General features: G+C 40.1%; 1 protein-coding gene across 1 annotated transcript; it reads left to right on the top strand.

Annotated features, from left to right (window-relative positions):
* Positions 1-212: 212 nt before the first annotated feature.
* smc5 (structural maintenance of chromosomes 5) lies at positions 213-19,774 on the top strand. The gene is made up of 24 exons (XM_084401025.1): positions 213-499; positions 571-712; positions 1,837-1,889; positions 1,988-2,150; positions 3,893-4,027; positions 4,124-4,264; positions 4,962-5,123; positions 5,217-5,288; positions 6,362-6,617; positions 6,800-6,954; positions 7,047-7,160; positions 9,843-9,937; positions 10,026-10,158; positions 10,989-11,162; positions 11,976-12,145; positions 12,309-12,432; positions 12,508-12,630; positions 13,616-13,744; positions 13,835-13,930; positions 16,063-16,167; positions 16,243-16,362; positions 17,651-17,830; positions 18,913-19,008; positions 19,093-19,774. Exons 1-24 carry the CDS (start codon positions 336-338, stop codon positions 19,231-19,233), a joined length of 3,243 nt encoding a protein of 1,080 aa, XP_084257151.1. The 5' UTR covers positions 213-335; the 3' UTR covers positions 19,234-19,774.
* The last annotated feature ends 284 nt before the right edge of the window (positions 19,775-20,058 follow it).

A 20,058-nucleotide genomic window follows, 5' to 3' on the forward strand; every position in this document is an offset into this window, starting at 1 on the left:
AATAAATATATTATGCGCAATATAATAAGCAAAATGCTTCACATTTTGGCCAAAATTCATATGAAAGTACATTAAATTCAGGTCCTGTGCACATATACACTACTACATGCTGTATAACTGGTAAGAATAGTTTGTTGGTATGCAAGTTTATCGCAGGGTAAATCTTTACTGCTATCTAGTGCTTATAAGCAGCTCACTCACCGATCACGCATGACGCCCCACCATGTGACTACTGTGGGCCAATCACACGGCGACTTACTCACAACACCGGCGCGAAACGAAAGTGATGTGAGGCTGCTTGCTATCAACCGTCAGTGGGATTTACGGGCAGAGAAATGGATCTGCCGCAGAAGAGAAAACGAATAAGCCATGAATTAACCAACTCACAGCCCTCCAACCGCGCAGCGACACCGTCCACCAGCAGCAGCAGCAATGTCCCAGCAGGAGCAGGAGGTTTCGTGGAGGGCTCCATCGTCCGCATCTCCATGCACAACTTCCTGTAAGTGTCGTGTGGGTGTTGACAGATTCAGTCTGGGTCATGCTTGTAATCACGCTCATCTCTGTTCTCAGCACATACGATCACTCAGAAGTTTTCCCCGGTCCCAAACTCAACATGATCGTGGGAGCCAACGGCACGGGGAAGTCCAGCATCGTGTGCGCCATCTGCCTGGGCCTGGCCGGGAAAACAGCCGTGCTGGGCCGAGGGGACAAGGCGAGTCTCCCGAGAGCTAAGCTTACCCCACAGCTTCTGTTAGGCTTCACACACTTATATTCAGATGGTAAAAGTGTCATGAACACTTCCAATCATTTCACAATAAACTCTACAACTTTCCATACACTGTACCTGAAAGCTCACAATATGATTCTCAAATAGACAATGTTTGGCACACACACACACAGTATTCACACATTTTTATTTGTTGATACTTTGCAAAGTGTACAAGCCAGTAAATCTTAAATGTTAGCTACATGATATAATCAGGGATACTAATAGAAAGGGAGTTTTTACATAGATGCAATTCCTGTGGGGTTTTCTCTAATACATACTGAAATGTGGGTCCATGAGATTTGAATGTTTTAGATTTAATTTAACTCATATAATGTACATTTTAAGGACTTGGTGCTTTAAAGTTTTCATGAAATCAAAATGGACCTTATTTTAACGCACATTACTAGTCTTTTGATGAACAATTAATCCATGCAAGTTAATTCACAGAAAAAAAATAGTTTGTCGTGGTGATCTTAAGTCAAAATCAAAAAATTAGCTTCCGCTCTGGAATAGCGTTCCTTCTCTGATGACGCTTGGGTTGAATTTCCTTAACCACGTCCCTCAACCGTCAGTCTGCTGTGAGCGAGGGATGGAGAGGAGGAGCGCTAAAGGAAAACCCTGCCCTCTATTCAATATTCCCTTTCATTTGGAAATATGTAAAGTCGTTTGCAATTTCCGGACTTTAATTAGCATTTAAAAAAAAGTGAAAATGTTTTCCATTGTGCATACAGTTTTCAGATTTTACATTCAGAAATACCTTATCACATACAAGGGTTATTATCGCTAACTAAAACTAGTACCATACATAAATATGTTCATTACCTGAAATAAAATATATTCATTTCATTAATTTTCATTATGTTTGAAAAAAATCTAAAACTGAAATAGAAATGAATAAAAACTATATAAACTTAAACACTACAAAATTACTAAAGCTTTAGGATGAAAATTGCCAAAAAATATAAAAACATAAATTCAATAAAAATTATAATAGTATATATACTAAAATATCACTGTTACATACTTGTCAATAAATAATAAATTAACTATATATTTTTATGTTCTAGGTTGGTCTGTATGTGAAGCGAGGGTGTAATAAAGGTTCAGTTGAAATTGAGTTGTAAGTATATATATATATATGTATATATATTTGTTCAATTTCCATTTCCAAAAGTCCTTGGAGAGACATAGATTTGATCATTTCACTTCTCTGTCCAGATTCAGAGCGAGTGGAAACTTGATAATCACCAGAGAGATCCAGGTGGAGAACAACCAGTCGTCCTGGATGCTCAATAAGAAGCACTCCAGCCAGAAGGCTGTGGAGGAGGCTGTGAAAGAGCTGCACATTCAGGTCGGCAACTTGTGTCAGTTTCTGCCACAGGTGAGTGCTCTTATTATAGTGAGGAGCTTTTATGGCACTATAAATATTGCCAAACATGTCTGTAAAGGTTTGAAGAATTACTTTTTTTTTCTTTTCAAAGAGGAACTAATATGCTCTTTTACATGTTCAACTTTCTTTAGCGTGTAATGTTGCTGTTTGAGTGTGAAAAAGGTCTGTAAAGTTACAAAGCACAAAGTCTAGAGCTATTCTCTATAGGGGCTTTCGCACCAGAGGAACCTTTTCATAGTTCCTAGAACTATTGGCGGGAGTTCCCGGATTTTGGCGTGTTCGCACCGCAGGAACTAGGAACGATTTTAGTCCTAGGAACTCCTTTTGGAGGAACTAATTTATCTCCTACATCAGAGTAGGGTCTAAACCAGCACTATAGAAACTAGGACTGAACAATTAATCGCACTTTACATGCAATTGCGCTTAAATCGAGATGGCTCATCGCGATTTTAAAATCGTTAATCGGTTTAAAATCGCAAAGGCTGCTATATATATATATATATATATATAATTTTTTGTTAAATTTTTTTTTTATGCGCAGTTTGTCATTGATGTACGGCTCTGTAAACGCTGCTCTATCTGAAAGCACTGTGAGTTTGAGTCACTTATAACGTGCATTTGAAAAAACAACACGCGTCAAACATCTTTCCAAAACATGAGAAGCATTTATGAACCTCGTCCAACAACAGACAACATCTAATAACATGCATTTACTCCAAACTCACTTCATAACGACAGCTGAGCTCCTCCTTCTGTGAGATGATGTGCTTCTTACACAGAATAAGGCCGTCGTGTATTTATAAGTCATGTTTAATCAAAGCGTTTCAGTCTTCTGTTTATTTTCCTGGAATGATGCGCATTATTGTACTTCTGCGGCGGGGCATATTTATTGTGTTTGCATGAGAGCGCCCTCTGGCGTTCAGATGGGGCAGTATTTACTACCAATCATCCGCACTCCACTGACAAGCTGCGCATAAGATAATCGCATCCTTTGCCAAATCGCGTGCGGTTTTATTGTGATTAATCGTTCAGCCCTAATAGGAACTATCCGTGATGTTAGTAACGCTGATTTGCCGAACACATGCGAAACACCAGTATCCGCCATTTTTAAAAAGGCTGTGTAAACACAGATTATAGCCTATATATTTACTCCACCAAGTAACTCTACGAACATGGAAAACAGTGATAGATGGACCTCTTAACCTCTTCAACTTTGAGGAGACCAAGAGGAGCATGATTATGTATTTCTGCTCAGCTAGCAACACTGAACATCAACCACACGGCATACGCTACTAACTTTTCATTACTGTCTACTTTCTACGTATAATAGTTCTATCTAATAACATATTTGACAGAACTGTTAGACCGATCGTAAACTAATGAACATGGAGAATGCGAGCAGTGAGCTCAGGCTCTGATGTTCTCTGTGCCATATAAAGGTCTGACGCGCCGTCAAAATAAATGCCACAACAACAAGCACGACTTGCGTCACTTCAGAGTTCCTACTGGCGGTGCGAATGCAACCAGAAAACGTTCCTAGAACTATCCGGTGCGAAGGCGCCTTATATCAGTGTGCACCAGAGATGGAAACTCGAGTCACACTTAAGTCGCAAAAAAAAAAGACTTTAATTTTGGCTCTTGAGCAACTGACTCGAGACTTAACATGGACTTGAAGACAGAGACTCATGAAAAACACAAGTAATTAATCCTCTGCCTTTGATCTGGTGTCACAGGAGAAGGTCGGTGAGTTTGCTAAGATGAGTAAGATTGAGCTTCTTGAAGCCACTGAGAAGTCTGTCGGCCCACCAGAAATGTATGAGTTTCACTGCGAGCTCAAGACGTTTCGCAGCAAGGAGAGGGACCTGGAGGTGAACGCTTTTCTTGTATTGAAATCCAGTATATTGTGTTTATAGTCCCGATTAGGCCTTTAATTTGACTCCATGCTGTGTGTGGTGCTTGAACAGAATGTCTGTAAGGAGAAAGCCAACTTCCTAGAGAAGGCCAAGCAGAGGAATGAGAGGAACAAGCTGGATGTAGAGCGTTACTACATGAAGAAGAGACACTTGGACAGGATCCAGATGCTAGAGAAGAAGAAACCCTTGGTGGTGAGCGTCCCATCTTACTAGGCTAAACTTTCCCAAAACCAGAGTGGAAGGTTTCTTTGATATTGATCATAAGTCACGATTCTTTCTGTTTCATGTTGTTGCATTAGTGCTAAAAAGCTTTCCTGAGAGAAATGAATCCTCATTATAAGGGTGGTCCTCACTCATGGTGACTGACCGCTATGGTTGGATCACACAATGCACTGAATACTAGTCACTTTATTGTGATAACTCCCTATTATTAATTTTAGACAGTTTCGGTTGTCAAATAAATGAATCATTGATGACAAATACCTGGGACACCTCAGAATGTTTATAGTAGCTATGCTTCCATATAAAGTTGCAAATTTAAAGTCGACATGAAGTAGAAGTTGTGATAGTCTTTTCTTCCCCATTGCCAAATATATCAGGGTGAAAAGGCTTCTGGAACAAGATCAAATGTAGGGCGGGACTTGATTTTGTCCGTGGGAAATTGATTGAATGCTCATGGTTTGCTATTGGCGGATCTCATGAGTGACAGGTTATTGTCCCGCCCACGTGCCTGTAAACACGATACCAATAGATGCCAATAAAAAGTCCTATTGCTCAGAGAAACCTGAACAAAGATTTGCCAAGTTTTAAGTGAAAATATGTCCTTTTGATAAAACCAAGTGTGCACTCTGAATGTATTTCTAGACTAATCTCTGTTTCCAATTTTTAGGAGTATGAAACGGCACGTAAAGAGCTGGAGGGAGTGAAGAAGGACAGAGAGGAAATGAAAAGGAAGCTGAGGTCGCTGAAAGATGCTCAGGAGCCACTGATCAGAAAGATCCGGTCGGTGGAGAGTCAGCTGCAGCCCATCGAGCAGCAGATGAGGGAGAAGGTCAGCGCAGATCACTAACCCTATTACCAGCTATCTGTCTCATCTCCTTCTATATATAAAATTAATGCCACTGTTTTTTTTTTTTTTTTTCAGACTGCCAGTATCAGAGAGGTGTCACAGAAATGTAAACAGAAACATGATCAGCTTGAACTGAGGAGTAAAGAGGTTTGTTCTGAAAGAGGAAACATTTTAAGAAAGTGTTTAATAACAGTGGTTCTCAGCATGGTCACTACGACCCACATTTTTAGGTCTTTGAACCAAGTATTAATTTCTCAAAAATGGTTAACACTGGTGAATAAACAGTATAAGATATTTTGACATTTTGACATCAATACCATGGGGGAAAACTACCAAATAGATATTTTCAAAATCATCTCATAATTTGGCAGCAATCCTGCTTAATTAGGCTGCTGTCACTTTAAGACCTGACGCACAGATCCATTATACTGTTACACTGCGTTTTCTTTCTCAACTGTTTACATTCACTTAAAACATAACTGGCTGTGTTCACGTGAATTCTCACCAAGACTGCCATTTTGACATTATTTAGTGTGTATTTGAATGTTTAAGCACAATAAGCAGCTAAAAAGAACTCAATTTAGTACTGAGAGGCGGCTTTATGTGCCACACTTTGGGTGCGAGTGCAAAATCTGCGGGAAGGAGTGAGTGAGGAGAGGCGGGTTTGTGTGTCAGCTCGAGATGAGAGAGCGAGAAAGTGAGTAAAATGAGTATTGGAAGCGTTTCTGATATATATCAGTGTCAAAAGAATCTGTATTTTTGACAACACTCCATTGCACTTAGTTAATTATCAGATGCCTTTTTAAAAGACTACAATATATAAAATTCAACCCGCCAAAGTGGCTAGTAGGAGTAACTGTTACACACCACTCCTGAAATCCACCCGCATTTAGCGGGTTGGCGGATGTTGATGTCAAGCCCTGCTAACATATTGATGAAACACATGGACACTGATCCTGATGAATAGAATGAACATGCAAATCCTTCCCAGCAAATCAAGACGATGTCTTTTTCTCAGGCACTCTTTACTCAAACTATGTCTGACTGAAGAGTCAACGGCTTTTACGCATGTCTTTCAAAATAAAAGTCCTGCATTACTAAAACATTTGTAAGACCCACTTTTGGGTTGAGACCCACCGGTCGAGAAACACTGCTTTATTACACCAATAAAGACTGTATTAAAACACTGACTGATCGCTGTCTCCTCTGTCAACCGCTAGGTGGATGACATCAGACAGGACCTGAGTCTGAAGCAGACGGAGGAGGTGGACCGGCAGAAGCGGATTGGACACACGCAGCTCATGATCCGAGACCTGCAGAAGGAGCTGCAGAGCATGAACAGCATGGAGGACGTCACGCCTCAGATCGAGGCTGTGAACGCAGAGCTGAGGACCATCCAGGAAGAAAAAGCCAAACTGGAGAGCGAGAGTTTGGACCTGCGTAGAGATAAAGACGAAGCTTATGGAGAATTTATACGTAATGTTTAATAGCACAAGAAAACATACAAATGTGTTGTATAAACAGGAAATTTTGAAGTTATAATGGTGTTATATCTTTGCCTGTGGTGGAGAAACCACCAAAAATTAGCATATCAATTCTATCAGTCCATGGTACTAAGTCTTGTACTCATTTTTAGTTTGTTGGTTGTTGTTTTGAAGGTTTGCAGAATCGTCTGAGGAGTCTGGAGGACATGATGAAGGTGAAAGAGGATAAGCTGCGTGGCCGTTACCGTGACACGTACACGGCCCTCATGTGGCTGAGGGAAAACCGTGAACGTTTTGAAGGCAATGTCCACGAGCCCATGATGCTGGTGGTGAGAGCACAGCGGCTCATTCACTCACTGTTTTCTGGACATGGCTGTTCAAGCAGATTAGTTTGATGTTCTCGCAAATTTTTTTTTGCCAGATAAATGTCCGTGATGCTCGGCACGCAAAATACATTGAGAGTCACATCCCTCTAAACGACTTAAGAGCCTTCGTCTTTCAGAGACAGCAGGACATGGAGAGGTTCATGGCCGAGGTGAGAAGCTCCGCATGTAGTACTTAGAATGAAGCTGACACAATGAGTATCTTTTTTTTAAATAAAAAAAAAAAAAAATTATTAGGGGTGTGCGATATGACTAATTTTATTTCATGATAACGATGTATATCTCACAATATAGTTGCTTTTGCTTTAGATAAGGTTATCTATCATCTTTCATAATTCTTGTCACCATTTTCCATATGACAAAAAACTAATGCTAGCCTAAGTAAAAAAAAACAAAAAAAAAAACTTACTGAAGACGAGTACACATACCCCTTTTCCACCAAAAAAGAACTGGTTCGGAACTGGTGCTGTTTCAAAGTTGGTTCAACTTGCGAACCTTCTCAGAACCTGTTTGGTTTTCCACTGAGTAGAGAGCCCAGCAAAAGACGTCGTTACGTCACTGTGTACGTTGCCATACGTCTAAGCTTTCCCAGAAACGCTTGCGCCAACTTCAAGCATAACAATTACATCGTCTTTCTGCAAATGTTTCTCCTGGCTTTGCGATTCTATATTGGGGTCAGAAGAAGACGTGTAGAACACATTTGTGCTGCTCGTCTGGATTACTATAGTCTGGATTACTATAGGTTACGTTTGAGAAGAAGTTCAACAATAACCCCGCCCCCAGCCCCCGACGTAAGCATGACGTGGTAAAAGAACAGTTCTAGTCCAGCAAAGAGTTGGTGTCGCTTTGGAACCAATTTTCCTGGCCGAGAACCGGTTCTTTGGCTGTCGAAACACAAAGAACTGGTTCACCGGCTCCGAACCAGCACCAGCACTGCCTTGTTGGAAAAGGGGTAACAGTGATAAAGAATGAGCAAAGAAAACAAACTACAGTAGAACAAAGACACAAATGAAATGGACCAACCTGAAAAACTTTAAGCACTAGAAATACTACATAAAATGTATAAAAAACAATGCATGGTCTTAGGGGTGACCCCGAATAGTCGAAGATTCGATGCTTCGATAGGAGGAGCCTGATTCGACTACCGATCTCACGGTCGAATCTTCGCAGAGGTGTTATGAAACGAGGATCATGCCCCTTTGGCTATATGAGGGCGCTCAATTTCACATAGAACTAGCTTTTATGTCAATACGTTAATATTCAGCCTATTATGATAATGCTGTATATAAAAATGTGCAAAGAAAGAAGCTTTTAATAAATATTTTTTAACGTGCGTGAATAAATCCAAACACCCCGTGACAGATTTAAGTTTCACTTTCAATCCGTGACCGACAGAGGAGCGTCTTCGCGGCAAGGATTTAAATCTTTAACAATGTCTGGGATAAGAAAATCTAAAGTGTGGATGTACACCATCAGAAAGGATATTCTCCAAGGCTGGATTTAGCATCAGAAAAACCATTATCGCACTTCTGCCGGCCAACATTAACACGTTTCAAGCATAGACTGGGTTTCACATTAGAATGTATTTTATCCGCGCGCACAATTTGAAAAGACTCCAACGGACACAGACAGAGTAAAAGACTGGATTTGGTCTCTCGATCAGGTAGGGCACAAGTGATTTCAAAACTTTTCAGCCGGTTCTAATTTGATTTTTGGATGCTGTGAACATTTTTAGCTAAAAAGACTGTTCCAGTTTAGCATTTATTGTTGTTTCTGCAGTTAAAAATACAAAGTTGAACATTCTGGCTACTATTGTTATTTTAATAATTTCTTTTATTTTAATTTTATTTATTGATCTGTCAGGGTTATCTAATCTAACTATTTGTGGCTTGTGTTTTGAATATATGTTCCCCTGCACTTTAGGCATTTTGCACACATTTGCTCCTGATTTATTTCGTTTTGTATTTTTATTCATTAGAAAGGTATACTCTGTTCTAATTTAATTTAGTAAATTAATTGTTTATTTCGGTGCGTCGATGTTGTGCTGTACTTAGAGCCTGCTCGCACAGGTAATTTAGCCGATTTAATTTGATTTGCATGTGAAATGCAAATCCTGTCTGCAGTGTGGCCTTTCTGGAGTTATTTATGTTTTTTCCTAGTTTTATTGATCCAAAATGTTTTTATACATTTTCTTCTATATCTTTGTGTGATTTTCTGTACATCGCGGCTTTGAAACGTTAAAGCCCCGCCCCCATACACATGATTCGACTATTAGTCGACTATAGGCAAGACATGACGATTCTGATTCGACTATGAAAATCCATAGTCGGGGACAGCCCTACATGGTCTTTACTATGTAAATTAAAAATACATTTATTCTTATTAAAGTGATTCAGTCAAGAGCAGTGAGAGATTTTCTCTTTTGTTTTTGTTTGATTAACATTATTAACGACAGCAGGTAAATTTGGATGCCGTCACTTTAAGGCCAAGAAGTCCAAAATCTCGTACCGATTGACAAATTTCTACGAGTTAATCGTGTCAATCGCCCGCCCCCCACAACAAATGGTCAGTGGAGGAAAAAATGGTGATTGCTCACCATGAACAATTTTCTGTTCATTTTATATGAAGTTTGTAAATGTTTGAAACCCTGTTACCAAAATGTACCATGTCTATTTACAGTTAAAAGCCTTCATTTATTTATGATATGAATTGACACAATTGATGTGTTATTAGCAATAAACATAATAATATAATGCAATAAAATAATAGCATAATAAACATCTATAATAGATGTAAGTGAAGTAAAATCAGTAAGATGTGTCATGTTTTCTCAGGTGCGAGACTCACAGAAGCTACGAGTCAACAGTGTCATCGCTCCAGCAGAGTCCTGCTCGACCAGACCACCATCACGACCCCTCGAGACTCTAAAGTAACACCTTCTTCTTGACCTGCTGTACTAATACATCTTATTCAGCTCATTTTTAGCATATGCATTTATGCGTTTTGTTTTTTGGCAGGCATTATGGCTTCTTCTCGTACTTGCGTGAGCTGTTTGATGCTCCTGAGGAAGTCATGAGTTACTTGTGCCATCAGTACAAAGTCAATGATGTACCTGTAGGAACAGAGAAGACCAAGAACATGATCGAGAAGGTGGGTCCTCCTTCATTCAGCTGGGACGCTGCCTAAAACACTTATACACATCATGTATTGTCCTATGGTTTCAGTGTTGTAGAAAATGTGGATAGAATCACAGAATTTACTGTAAAATTTCAGCTAATTTTGGGTAAATCTAAAGTAGGGCTGTACACTTATTATTGACTAGCGTCTAAATATTAAAGCTCAAAAGCTCAGAAGTCTGCATTTCTCTGTGAATGAGCACCACAGTTTCTACACACTACACACACACTTTTCAGCCAGCGTCTGCCATCTCACTATATGGGGGCGTGAACACATGAACACAATACATTTGTTTTAAATTATAAAGAAGAATCCAGAAAAAGTTAAACCGATAGCACAGAATTTCAGATTTTTTTTGTTACAATTATTAAATCGTTAAAGTTTTAATTGAGTTGACATGCATTCTGATTATTAAATGAAAATTAATTAAACAATTAAAATGGAAACCACGGAATTAGGAAAAATAAAACTAAATTAATATGGTCCCACAAGCTTTTCCTGGGGTTTTTCTGTGTCAGGGAAAAGGCGAAGAACCACCATCAATGCCTTCCATGTCAAACTTCAATGACTTATATTAAACATATTTTACTGGACTGCAATGTTTTTAATGTATATAGACAACGGTTTTATTCAGAAATGTGTTTGTATTTAAAAACTGAAGTATCACCTGAATGTATTTTAGACTTTCTATCTTGTATTAGCCTGAAATGTCTTGTATAGTTTTTTTGTTAATTGTATGAATTATGTTGTTTTTGCTAATGAAAATAGCCTTGTTGCTGACATAAATAAACATTATTTTGCAGGTGATCAAAGAGGTTCAGTTGAGGATGATCTACACAGCGGAGGAGAAGTACACCGTGAAGAGGTCCTTCTACTCTAATAACGTGGTCTCCAGTAACTCGGCCCTGCGGCCCTCACAGTTCCTCACCACAGCCGTGGATGCGGACGAGAGACGCCACCTGGAGGAGCAGATGAGAGTGAGAGAGCGAATATTCCACGATGCGCATAGATTCTATAAATGCATTAAAAAAGTGCTTAATTTAGGTGGATACATTTTTTTATATCAGATCAGAAGACATAACTATGATAGAAAAACATTCACTGAATAAATCCCTCGATGTGCAACAAAAAAACTTGATTTTTACCACAACAGTGGATGTGATTGGATAATGACTAACCAGCGGACCAATCGCATCACAGCATCTCAAATGTTGGTTTGGTCGCTCTGAAATGCCTGAGCCAAAGTCTGTCATCAGAATGATTTGGTTTAATTCCCTCCCAGAAGCGTCTCGCATGATTGTGTCCCCAAACACCAGCATCCGAACGCAGGAGAACATGACATGCGTTTATAGTGTTTATATCCGTCTATGCGCTCTGAGACGCAACTCGTTTATGATGAAGGAAAAAAGAGCCACAGTTCCTTCCCAGATTGCAGAAACTTCCGTTTTTATTACAGAGATTTTGCGTCAATTTCCCAGGAAGTGACGATTTTGTTCTCTTGAACACATGGGATGGAATCAGTGCTTTTATTCTATTTATTTGTTAATGCGATATTCCAATTTTGCGTAGAAGAGTTAAGTTTACCACTTTGATAGTAGAATCAGCTCTTGTCACCACTGATTTAAACGCTGCTGATTGGAAGATATATTGATTTAGTTGGTGAAATGTTGGTTTTCATTAAATCATTAAGAAATAGCTTTAGGGGGCTGAAAATTGTTGTACGCTTCTTTAAAAGCTGTATATAATTTTTTTTTTTTAATGTACTGTGTGATTTGACATCTCGTTGACAGGCAGCAGATCGGCAGGTGAAGAGTGTTGATGAACGGATGGCAGCCATTCGTGAGCAACAAGCTCGACTAGAGCGGCGTGATAATGAGCTGCGTGCTAAGAAGAAGAAGCTGTCTGAGCTGAAAGGCAAGAAGAGACAACTGGAGCAGAAAATCAGTACAAAACAGGACAGGTACCTGCTGCCCATCCGTGCGTTTCATTCTTTCAGATTATTGCTGAGGCAAGCGTCTCATTGCTACTGCTCAAAATTTGTTCAGATCAAACTTTCTCAACCCACACTCTGTAACAGACATGAACGATACCTTCTTTACTTTTGTCTTTTTCTCTCTGTGTAGTTTGAGGCAGATGGAGCAAAGTGAGATCAACTTGGAGACAGTTGAACAGGAAACGAATGCCAAGATCGCTACTGTAAACAACAAGAAAGTGGCCATAATGGAGGAGTATTTGAGTCACATGCAGGTGTGTTTGTGCTCTCTGCATGTTGGTTTCTACTCTCGGATGTTCTTTGTCTCATGACTGTGTGTGTGTGTGTAGACGAAGGCCAGGTTGAGTATGGAGAAGGTGTACTTGGCTCTCCAGAGCGCAGGTCTCTCCGCTGAGAAAACCAAACTGGAGACGGACTGCAGGGACGGCTCATCTGAACTCAAGCAGGCAGAGGTCAGACCCGTCTCTTCCACCCAGATGTGATGTTGAACAAATAAATTAAAGGACTCTTTATAATCCCATTTCAGTTCTTATACAAATATAATATATTATTGCATTAATATAAGAGATAAGTTATTATATTTAATAACTCAAAAACTAAATTTATTTTGTAATATTCTATCTATTTTGAAGGTGACTTGATTTTTATTTCAATTCGTACAAATACAAAGAATGCGTTTTTCCATTGCCCTGCGCTACTGCTCCACTGTTTCTATGCCATAATGGACGTGTTTGAGCGTTGCGCTCGCGTCTTCTGTGCTCGGGTGAAAAGAATTTCAACTTTTAAAAAATGTCTCAAAGTTTTTAACCACAAAACATGTTGTGTAAATGGCCCACTAATTATTCAGGTAGAGAATTTGAATTATTGAGGATAATAGAGAATAATTTAAGGACGCACGATATACCGGCCACCATATCGGTATCGGCTGATATTTGTTCATTATTCATGTAATCGTTATCGGCCCGATAAGAAAATTTGGCAGATATGTTAAAGCCGATAAATAATTTATTATTTCCTTCAGCTGAGACACTTCAGATGTTGGCTGTGATGGTTCTGAATTGCTTGAAATATGATTGGAATCACTTCAAAAAAAGAAAATACAGTAATGTGCAACATGTGCAGTGCAAGTCTGTCATATAGGCTACATAAAATTATGAGAACATCATTATAATTGTGTGCTTGGGACATGGATTTGAATGGTGAGACTTGTTTTTGGAATCAGGCTCTCAAAAGATGTATCATAATTTGGATTTAGATTTATTGACCAATATATCGGTTATCGGTATAGCTTTCAAAGTAAAGCGTTATCGGTATCGGCCAAAATGTTCATATCGGTGCATTTCTAGTATATTTTCATTTCGTTAATGAAAACTTCCTGACCCACTGATGAATGGTGCCCAGTAAGACCCCAGAACATGTGTCTGTGTGTCGGCACAGGTGGCGTATAAAAAGCTGGACCAGATAAAGAACAATCTGCTGAACACATGCAAGACCCTGATGAGGAGGGTCAGCGAGATCTGTAACGTGATCCCTGGAGAGACGGCGGTCCCAGAGGAACTACACACAGTGAGCTCTGTCTACCTCAGACACCTGTCCTCCGTTCTGTGTTTAACTCTGTATTTTACAACATTATGTGTGTGTGTGGTTTCCTTCCAGGCCTTCAAACAGTTGCCTGATACACTGGATGAGATTGATGCCATGTTGAATGAAGAGAAGACCAGAGCGGAGTGCTTCACCGGCCTCAGTGATGCAGTGAGAACAACTACACATCAGCTCATTCACACTTTGCCTAACCTCTGCCTTTAAAAATGTTACTAACTAGGGGTGTAACGATTCATCAACTACATCGATGTATCGATTCATATTCTTAATGATCCAACTACATCGATCTGTGCTCGGCAAGATATATCGATCTAACATCGTTTTAAAAGGTAATGAATCGATTGTATCGATACTATGAAATAACGCATTGGATTTAAGCACGTCAGACTTTATAAGGATGTTTTTTTCTTAGCACTTTTAATGATAAAGGTGTTAAACGTTAGAAGTGATCGCCATGCGTGACGCGCCAGCAGCAGCGCGAAGACAACAAGCAGCGTAAAGTCTCTCACCTCAGAAACACTTTCCTGTCCTCTCAGCCGCTGTACTGCAGTAGTGCGCACTCTTCAATTGCACGCGCAAATGCGGCGGCGCGCGCTGCAGGCTTATATCATTTCACTAGCCTATATAAAGCACAAAATAAACTACAAGCATGCAACGTCGTTACGTTTCAAATTAGAAAAAAAAGTGTTGTCCAGATTCAGTATCTGCGGTCAGATGATGTTGTCAGGCTATATGTCAGTGTCATTATTCTATCATTATTTTCATAACTTGTAACGAAATAAAGTCTCTCACCTCAGAAAAACGAAATCTCATGTCCTGTCATCGTTATACTGTGCTCGTAGCGTGCACTCTTTAATTGCACACGCATAATTAATTGATACCTGATTCCCTTTCAAGAATTTTTGGCTAAAAAGTCACTGAATCGATTCGGATCGTATCGTTCTAAATGAACCAATATCGTCCTTGAATCGTATCGACAACCACGAATGTGGTTGTTAAAACGAATCGTTACACCCCTATTACTAACCAGTCCTGACTTCAACTCACACTGGAAGTTTTGATAAGAGGAACCGTTCTGAATAAGAATAGTCTCTTGATTTCCAACTTGACATGTGATGCCCTAAAGAGCTCCAACTTTAGCTTGAGGAATATTTTCCTCAGTATTTGACCGTTTTGGGATCAGTATCCTCTGATAACCATGTCCATCTTGCAAATGAACAGAATGTCAATTCCAGATTGTTCTTGCAGCCTAATTGATTGAAAATATGCAATTTCTGATGGCAATTTCCCCCCCCAAATGCATCTCAGTTGCTATAATTAAATTGTATTAGCATATTATCTAATGGTTGACCGATTGATCACCAGGGGGAATATATAGAGAGTGCAACAGTTGGATTCTGGAAGGTAAAACTATTATTCATTTTCTCCTTGGGGAAATGGATTTTTAATGATAACTTGTAAACCAAGGAAGACCTACTGTGAGCTACGAGGTTGTTAATCGATGGAATTTACTTTAACATCATTTTAAAATAATTGTTTAACAGCTAAATTTGTGCTGAAAAACTACATTACCCATGATGCTGCACTGCAAATGACATAATCTAGTCTCCATATGCCCTCAAAATATTTGTATTGTTGTATAATCAACATTTTTAAAAGAGTAGTTTTATATTTCTCCATTGTTTGTAATCTGATTATGCTGTTCGCAAGGCTTCATGGGATTGCAGTTCTTTCCTTCACTAAATCTGTTTACGTACACAGTCTTGTATTTTTGTCCGATTTTCATTGCTTCAAATCAAAGTTTGTAATGTTGTGGTTCTCCTCGTAGCTGATTGGCTAGGCTTATGATGCTTTAACAAAGACTATTTTAAAATCCCTATGGATTTTGCAGAACCAAAATTTGAATTTGCTGATTTTTCTTTTGGCCGGTGTGTCGAAATCGGGACTTTTATTTTTATTTTACACTGAGAACCCAGTGCCTGATCTCCCATTCTCCATCTTCATTAGTTTACTGTTTACAAATACACATTTATATGATTGAAACAAGTCTTTGAATACCTAATAATTATTATAATAGCCTGCATGAAACCACTGCTCAAATTTCAATCAAACCTCTCTGATGCATTTCATTGGCCAGTATCTCATTCTGAGTGTAGTCTTCCTCGCTAGCTGGAGTTAGCAGCATACATACTTTCATATAGTCAATTCTAATGAAGATGAAGAGGAGAAGGGCTGCTGTTCGTTCCTGCCCTGTCTGATGCGCTGCCGGTCTTGACTCTCAGGTGGTGGAGGAATATAACCGACGCGAGCAGGAGATTCAGAACTTGGAGAAGGAGCTGGACGACAAGACCAACGCTCTGACCACTTACCGTCGAAACATCGCTGAGGTGCGTCCCACCTCACACAAACACCCTCATCATGCAGACAGACGAAGAGTAACCAAACTCTGATGTGTTTCCCAGGCGAAAGAGCGCTGGCTGAATCCTCTGAAGCTGCTGGTGGACCAGATCAACGAGCGCTTCAGTGATTTCTTCCGCTCGATGCAGTGCGCTGGAGAGGTGGATCTGCACTCCGAGAATGAGGTGAGGACTCGTTCTCTCTTCAACAGTATCACCATCATCGGCTGATACCAACGACCAATACTCAGTCATGTGAGACTTCTGTTCTGTTTCTGCCCAGCTGACAGTGAAGGATGTTATTTTGTACTGCTGTAATTGAGATTGTGAAGGTCAGTTCACACGTCTCTGGCGGAAGCCGACCGACAGCGAGACACCTCGTCGGGTTCTGTCACATCAGTGTTACCCTGGTGGGCCGCTGCTGGTGTTGGTTAGCCGGGTCGTATGTAGTTTCTGCGACACTAGTGGCACCCAGGGCTGGGTGGTGCGTAGAGTTTGTACGATTTATCAATATAAATTTTATAATGGATATAGGATGGGGCAATACCATTTATACACAGTAGTTTGAAATTAAGAGCACATCTGAAATAGCGGAGGACACAGAGTGAGCTGCTGCACGGGAAGTGCCAAATACAAGTGCATTGGCCTCAACATGAGACATGTTTATATTAAAGGCACAATATGTACGATTTTTGGATTTAAATATCCAAAAACCACGAGAACAGTAGTATATATTTTGTTGACCTGTGTACTTACATTATCCTATATGTTACACTCAAATGCATGTATGATTGTTTTGGCCAAGTAAATGTTGGCCCAACAATTTTAATTTGTCAGATAGTCACCAGCGAACGCAAGCGTCTCTTTTATAATAAACTCATCACCCGTGCATTTTTTGACATGATGCGCCACACATTTGAGGCTGTTTACACTGGACACGTCAAAGTACACTGTTATAACCTGGTACATCAGAACGGGTGATGATGCTGTATTGAAGAGTCCATTGTAGCACGCAGCATCTCTGAGCCTCGTTCGCTTTGACGTGTTCATGATCTCTTTAAATGCAGTGACTTTTGGCTTGCACTCCTGTAAGCGAAGCTGAATGTGTTTTCCCATGTAACGCATCAGTCATGGACCCACAGCGGTTAAACAGCCTCTGGCTCCGCCTGCTACTGAAGCCACGCCCACAAACTCTTGCTATTGGTTGAGCTGAAAAGTGATTGACAGATCTGAGCGGACCGATCTGAGCACTTCTGGGGGAGATAAACTCATGAATGGCTTACTAATATACTGTGTTGAATGTATTTTAACATGAACCTACTTCACTTTTAAGGGAACGTGTTAGCAAAGTTTCCTTTTTGATCGTTTTGAAAGCCACCCTCTCAACTTGTTCTGCAAACATATCGCAGCTTTAAGCAACATAACACGGGGTGTCAGACTCTAGCAAACGTAGCATTGTGAACGTGTGTTTCAGGAGGAGTATGACAAGTACGGCATCCGCATCCAGGTGAAGTTTCGCAGTAACGCGCAGATGCACGAGCTCACGCCTCACCATCAGAGCGGAGGAGAGCGCAGTGTGTCCACCATGCTGTACCTCATGGCCCTGCAGGAGCTCAACCGATGCCCCTTCAGAGTGGTGGACGAGATCAACCAGGTCAGCAACTTCAGGACTTACATGTTCTTTCCTATAGGCCTCGTGCTCCAGACAAACCAGCGCACACACATGTATTTACTGATTGTAGAGTTTATTAAAGTTATATCGATGAGCATTGTAATGTTTGAAGCGGATGTCATAACAAATGTCAGTAGTCCGGGAAGATTTTAAAACGAGCGGTTCATTCATTAATCTGTAAGACAGAAGACAACGAGCACAGCGCTGAAAAGGGGCGGGGCTACGTAAGATCTATAGGTGTATAATGATAAACGTTCACCAGGCGGACGTCTGTAGTCGTTGAATCAGGTCTCGGGGTTATTATAGTAACTAAAAAGAAAACTATTCAAATTCTTTATTCTTTACTTGCATTCAGACTTATTTTATTTCAGCTAATTGCCAAAGCAACATTTCTCATTTCTATTTAGTTTAACTTGATGTACTTCACATTAGTAAATATTTAAACATTAAATATTGATCTGAGTCAAAATATTTTATTAGCTCTTTAAACGCAAAGCTTTCAAGTTCAAACTAGACGCACATTTAAGAGATACGGTAGTCATACCACTTATTACACGGTATTTCACCACATAAATAATAATGGGGATATTAATCTGAGATGAAACTGATTTAAAATCGTTCCTGTTTGTTATAATCCATTGCAGTGTGTTAAACAATAGTCACCAAATGGCAGCAGCTGCGTTTGTATGAAACGAGAGAGCGAGGCCACGATACCGGATGACATGTTAAATAACTGGACACAAAATATTGAGTTTTAGTATTTTATTAGCTCACCAAACGCAATACCCGTTCCCAGCAAGAGGGGAATAACATACCACCAATCAGAATCAAGTATTCCACAGAGCCATGTAATGATGTTTAATAATTAAAGACGTAAGTGTTTTCAGTTTTGGTTTTAATTAACTCAGTTTCGTGTCAGTATGTGTCAGCTTCACTGTTGCTAATCCGTATGAAATCTATTACCTTAGTAGAAGAACATCTAGTACAGGTGTGGTATTATGTTTCTCCGTTCCTCAGGTGGAGTGTGTGTGACTCGTGTGTGTGTGTGTGTGTGTTGTGTGCAGGGGATGGACCCTGTCAACGAGAGGCGAGTGTTTGACATTGTGGTGAGAAGCGCGTGCGGTGTGAACACGTCTCAGTATTTCTTCATCACTCCTAAGGTGGGTTTCCTGAATACGGTTGTGTGTGATGTGTTCACTGATGTGCGTGTGTAACTCGGTGTGTGTGTGTGTGTGTGTGTGTAGCTCCTGCAGAACCTGCAGTACGCGGCGCAGATGACCATCCTCTGTGTTCACAACGGACCGCACATGCTGCAGCCGAACAAGTGGAGAGAGAAAGACTTCCTGAGACGCGCCAGACGCACCAGACGCAGACACGTTTCCTGAACCGCACCGGATGTGCAGCTCAACTTCCTGTTCCGTCACATGTTAGCGCCTATATATGAGTCCTGATGAAAGGACTTTCTGTTCAAATGTAATAAATGCAAACCAGCAATGTCTAGTGTATTCTCACTAATCACTGCCATTATTATTGCTGGTATTTAGTAACCGCCATCCAAAATAACTAGAAATGGCCAGATTGTGCCCCTCCGCCACAGCCCAATATTTCACATTTGAATTTTTGACAAAAAGACGAGGCTGGTCATAATTACTGAGCTGGCCAATCATAGCAAAGGCGGCGAGACTTTACAGATTGCAGATTTTACCGGTGAAGGAGTGATAAGATGTAGCTTAAGTTTTACGATAGAAATGTTACATTTTGCCGTTGTGAACTGACAGTCATTTACGTGATTCATAATTGCTCAATAGTGTATATATTAAAGCATTTTTTTTTTTCATTTTCAGCATATGAATCAGATTGAATGTTCTTTTTCAAAATGATATCATTTGCAAACAGTTCAAATTGATTAAAAATCTTGTTCTTGTACTGGTCTTTATTTCTGAAAACTGCTGAGTCATCAGTGTCGCTGTACGTCACTCCGCTTGTTCGACTGCTGGTTTTCATTGTATTTCTGCAGTTTACAGAGACTGTGTTTGAGCGAGACATTGAATCATTCACTCAACTGATTTGTTCAAGAACACTGAGGAAGCTTTGCACATCGTGTGTAATGAAGCCTTGCTGGTGCGTAGCGTTGTACGTAACAATGGAGAAACGAGGCTTTGCCTTTATATCGCAAAAAGTGTTAATCGAAGCTTGTACAACATAAATAA

Source organism: Rutilus rutilus, assembly GCF_951802725.1.
Source record: "Rutilus rutilus genome assembly, chromosome: 25".
Taxonomy (NCBI): domain Eukaryota; kingdom Metazoa; phylum Chordata; class Actinopteri; order Cypriniformes; family Leuciscidae; genus Rutilus; species Rutilus rutilus.

Coding starts and splice junctions, on each gene's coding strand:
- smc5 (XM_084401025.1), top strand. CDS start 336: ATGGATCTGCCGCAGAAGAGAAAACGAATAAGCCATGAATTAACCAAC. Junction 5,124..5,216: donor AGCAGCAGATGAGGGAGAAG/GTCAGCGCAGAT, acceptor TTTTTTTTTCAG/ACTGCCAGTATCAGAGAGGT. Junction 11,163..11,975: donor ACCTGGAGGAGCAGATGAGA/GTGAGAGAGCGA, acceptor TCTCGTTGACAG/GCAGCAGATCGGCAGGTGAA.